The following is a 4,256-nucleotide window of genomic DNA, read 5'->3' as shown; positions in this document are numbered from 1 at the left end:
ACAGACAACTCTGATGTCCATTCACTGACTTTGCTTACAAGCACTTCAGGATCTGAGGGATACAACCCCACTCTCAATAAAACTATTCAATGTAAACGAAAACCATAATCAAAGGAAACTAAAAATACGAACTGTAAATAAATATGGCCAACGTTTTAATTTTAACCAGGATCAAAAATATTTATTATTTATTATAAATGATATAAAGACACTACTGAAAAGATGAATTAATACACATAGATAATCATTCTGTTAGTCAACATAATTACCTTCTCTCTCAGATAGGATCTCCATTTATATATTAATATTTCCAGATTTTCATTTAACAGTCACACACTCAACTGGGGAAATACAAGCCTAGTCTGACTTGTTCCCTTGGTAATAAACTTTATATGGTTGTATTGTTACCTTGGTAACCTAGCAATAAATATAAAACAAAAAATAACATCATAAAAATATAAAAATGACACAAATATGTACACTTCACAATGAACAAATAAAGATAAAATTACTGACATAATGCAATTCTATATCACAAGACTTTGTTATTACATCAAGCTCAAATGATGTTTTCAATGTAACATGCTAGAGACACATTACATATACAGTCCAGTCCATGCAGCCCTTCAGGGCAGAGCTGTTAATCATTATCCAGTATAATTGTTTATTGTCTTATATGACAAAAGAACTGAAGATGTTGCTGCAGCTCATCTACAGTGGAGATACTTTGGCATGATGTCTTGTGATCTAAATGTTCGGTTGAGTTATTCACAGAAATGAGAGGAAGAAGCTAAAACAGCTCCAAACAAATGCATCAGTCAGGGGTGTGTGACAGGACCAGGACCAGCTATGACTCAGGTCGTCACAGGGTTGGTGGTTTGGTTGCCAGCTCCTGACCAAGCTGCTGGAGCCGCAGCAGCTGTGTTGTGTGAATGGAGGAGTGAGAAGCAGATTTTAAAGCTGTGTATAAATGCACACATTTACCACATTCAAACACCGTCACTTCATGTGTCTTAGGTGGACTGTCTGAATCATTCAAGGTGGATTGAGATTAGACTGAACCACCTCTGGAGCAGGTTTTAGACTCATCTTGTCCAGATGTTGAAATGTATGACAGCATTCATCCTGTCTGTCAGAAAGGCCGCTCCAGTGATTTCAACATGTCCAATCATACAGCATTTATCTGAGATCAGATCAGTGGAACCACTGAATGGTCATGTGTCTGATATCTGCACTTTATCCAGATACCAGACACTTGAAATCACAAAGACCACATTTATGTTGGTCTGTTCTCAGAACAGTCAGCTGTTAGTGATTGGTCATTTCGAAAGTCAATCAAAAGATGTTTTCCTGATTTAAATGCAACTTTTGAATAAGAGAGAAAGCCAGACTTTAACTGAACACAAACCTGTAGAGCTGAGCTTCAGCTGACTGTGGGTGTGTTCATCAGTGAGAAGAACCAGTGTAGTGATGGGCCCCTCTTAGCATGTGATCTCAGACTCTTGTTGTGTGTTGGTGTCCTGCAGAGTGTCGAGGGGGAGCACCATGAGAAGGCCGTGGAGCTGCTGAAGGCCGCCCAGGGTTCAGTCAAACTGGTGGTCCGGTACACCCCGAAGGTCCTGGAGGAGATGGAGGCTCGCTTTGAGAAGATGAGGAGCGCCCGGAGACGACAGCAGCACACCAGCTACTCGTGAGACTGCTCATTAGTTTGCACCCAGTCACCTGTTCATATATGTACAGCAGGTCCCACATCCATACTACGGACTAACTCTGTCCAGTATGTTCTACATCCTCATGATCATAAGCGTATTTGCAAAGAATTAACATACATTTCAGGTAATACACGGACTGTAGATAAGTACCTTACGCAACCCCACATCAGATAACCTGAACTATGACTTTAAAGTGGTGTGATTGCAGTTATATGTGCTGATGTATTGAAAACCCTCCCAGCATGCACTGGGGCAACAGATTGATGGACATAAGCCAGACTTTGATTACTGTTAAACATCAGACAACTGACAATGATGATACTGGTGCATGGTGACATTGTACTCAACAGACATACAAGAAACTTTTGAATGATCAGAAATCTGTGAAATGAAACTTTTCTTAAAGCATTAGTTAGTGTTAGCTAAAACTTATCAGTGCTTAGTAGTGCTAAAGCACTAGTGCATTTAAAGTTACATGAAAAGAAGCATTTTACCAGATACAGATCACATGTTAATCAGTGGGGGAAATGGGTCCTAAATTACCAGCTGCTGGGAATCTGTGTTAGTCCTATAACACACATTAGTCCAGTGACTGCAGACTTTGATAATGAATGGATGCTCTCCTCATGGCATCTCTGGCATTTTAAAGCAGGCAATACACTAACCTTCTTCATCACATTGTCACCTTCTGACACAAATATCACCAACAACAGGACCAGGTCAAAACCTATGGCTGTACTGTGTGTGGTCAGTGTGTCACATTGAGGACAGAGTTGAAAACTGTTGTACTGATGGAAACAACTGCATGCGAACACCCTCTGATCATGTGACAGAAGCCAGTTCATTTTGAAAGAGTAACGGCCAATGGGTAAACCCCAACACTCAGTCAGTCAGGCAGTCTGTCAGGATCAGTGTGATGACGCATGTACACTGTTGTGACCATGTCTCTTGGTAGTTTTCATTGTGGACTCTGACAGCAGGATTCGGTGTCTCTCCTCCTGCAGGTCTCTGGAGTCCAGGGGCTAGCTGATCCAATGCCTGCGTCCACCTCATTGTCCAACCCTCCTGACTCCTCTGTTCCTCTGGGAGGAAGACTGTAGACGAGAAGCAAAAAACCAAAGTAGCCTACCAAGACCTGTTACCTGAGATTCTCCATGAAGCTGCGGTTTAGATTCTCTCCCTCCTCTCCCTGTCTCTTAGAGAACGCTGAGTGAGCTTGTTGTCATGCCTGTAATACACCGTCCCAGTGTGAAGTCATCCTCAGCATCCTGTTGTATAAGGGCAACACAATGATCCCTTCAGTGTGTGTCTTAACTAGAAGCCAGTGTTGTTTTACTGTGTGGACACTGGAGTCCTTAACAGTGTCTGCAGTTAGACCTCAGTAGCAGAGGAAACCTACAGCCTTCACCATCATTAACTCCATCAGACGTCCCAGCTAGAGGGCTAACCATTAGCATCATGAAGACCTCCCCTGGAACCAGTATCATGTTAGTCAAAGACTTGTTTTGTATTCTTTAATTTGTGACCTGTAATCGTTTAGTTACATAATTATTCATCAAATAAAGTCTGACTGTGTAAACTGAATACTGCCTCCCCCCTCCCATACACACAGCTGAAGTTTGCTTTCTCATAAACAAGGAAAGATCTGTGTTAACATTTATAATAACACAGTAGCCATGACAACAAGAGTCTAAAGAACTTTTTTTATGCCTCCACGCCAGCGACAGTCAGACCTGGAGGCATATTTTTTCTTGTTGTTCTTACATCCATCCCATTCTCGTGGATATGATATCTCAGTAACGCCTTAATGAAACTTCTTCAAATTTGGCACAAATATTCACTAGGACTCAAGGATGAACATATTTGATTTTGGTGGCTAAAGATCAAAGGTCAAGGTCACAGTGACTTCACAAAACATGATTTTGGACTTGTGAAAACAATATCTCAACAATTCCTCAAAAGAACTTCATATTTGGCACAAATATCCACTTGGAGAGGGAATTTCATTACTCACAAAACATGTTTTTGGCCATAACTCACAAATTCATACACTAATTATAATTAGACAATTTAACTCAAATGTCTATAAGGATAAAATGAAGTGATGACATTTTATATCCAAATGTCAACTCTATCTATTAATTAGTAATTATTAATTACTTATTTGTTGGCTGATCAACCACAGATTTATTCAGGAGAAGAAATCCTATAATCACAATATCAGCTGATTGAAATGTAAATAGATAGATACTTTATCCCCTATGGGAAATTCATGAGTCCATTAGCTCATTGTTGATAATAAATAAACAATAATAATAATTAAATTAGTCCACTTCCTTTGGCTGAGGTGTTGTATAGCCTGATGGCAGTGGGAACAAAGGATCTCCTGAACAGTGAGATGAAATGTTTGAGTTCTTGTCTCTCCATTCACTGAAGGCCATCGTCAGATCCCTGTACTCCTCTTCCTCCCCGTTCCTGATACGCGCCACAATAGCTGTGTCATCCGAGTATTTCTGGATGTGGCAGGACTCAGGAACGGAGCAG

General features: G+C 40.5%; 1 protein-coding gene across 1 annotated transcript in view; it reads left to right on the top strand.

Moving 5' to 3' along the window:
* LOC111655612 (protein lin-7 homolog B-like) overlaps positions 1-3,296 on the top strand; it is an 8,502-nt gene extending 5,206 nt beyond the window's left edge. The window contains exons 4-5 of the mRNA XM_087174202.1: positions 1,404-1,690; positions 2,717-3,296. Of these exons, the coding sequence (XP_087030328.1) occupies positions 1,404-1,690; positions 2,717-2,738 (309 nt within the window). The 3' untranslated portion in view covers positions 2,739-3,296. The remainder of the gene's footprint in view (positions 1-1,403; positions 1,691-2,716) is intronic.
* The last annotated feature ends 960 nt before the right edge of the window (positions 3,297-4,256 follow it).

This window comes from Seriola lalandi, unplaced genomic scaffold, assembly GCF_002814215.2.
Source record: "Seriola lalandi dorsalis isolate HSWRI2012SDOR001 ecotype SW California unplaced genomic scaffold, Sedor1 jcf7180002054327, whole genome shotgun sequence".
In the NCBI taxonomy this organism is placed as follows: Eukaryota; Metazoa; Chordata; class Actinopteri; order Carangiformes; family Carangidae; genus Seriola; species Seriola lalandi.
Note: the sequence above shows the minus strand (reverse complement) of the source record. Positions and strands in the feature narration are given on the sequence as shown.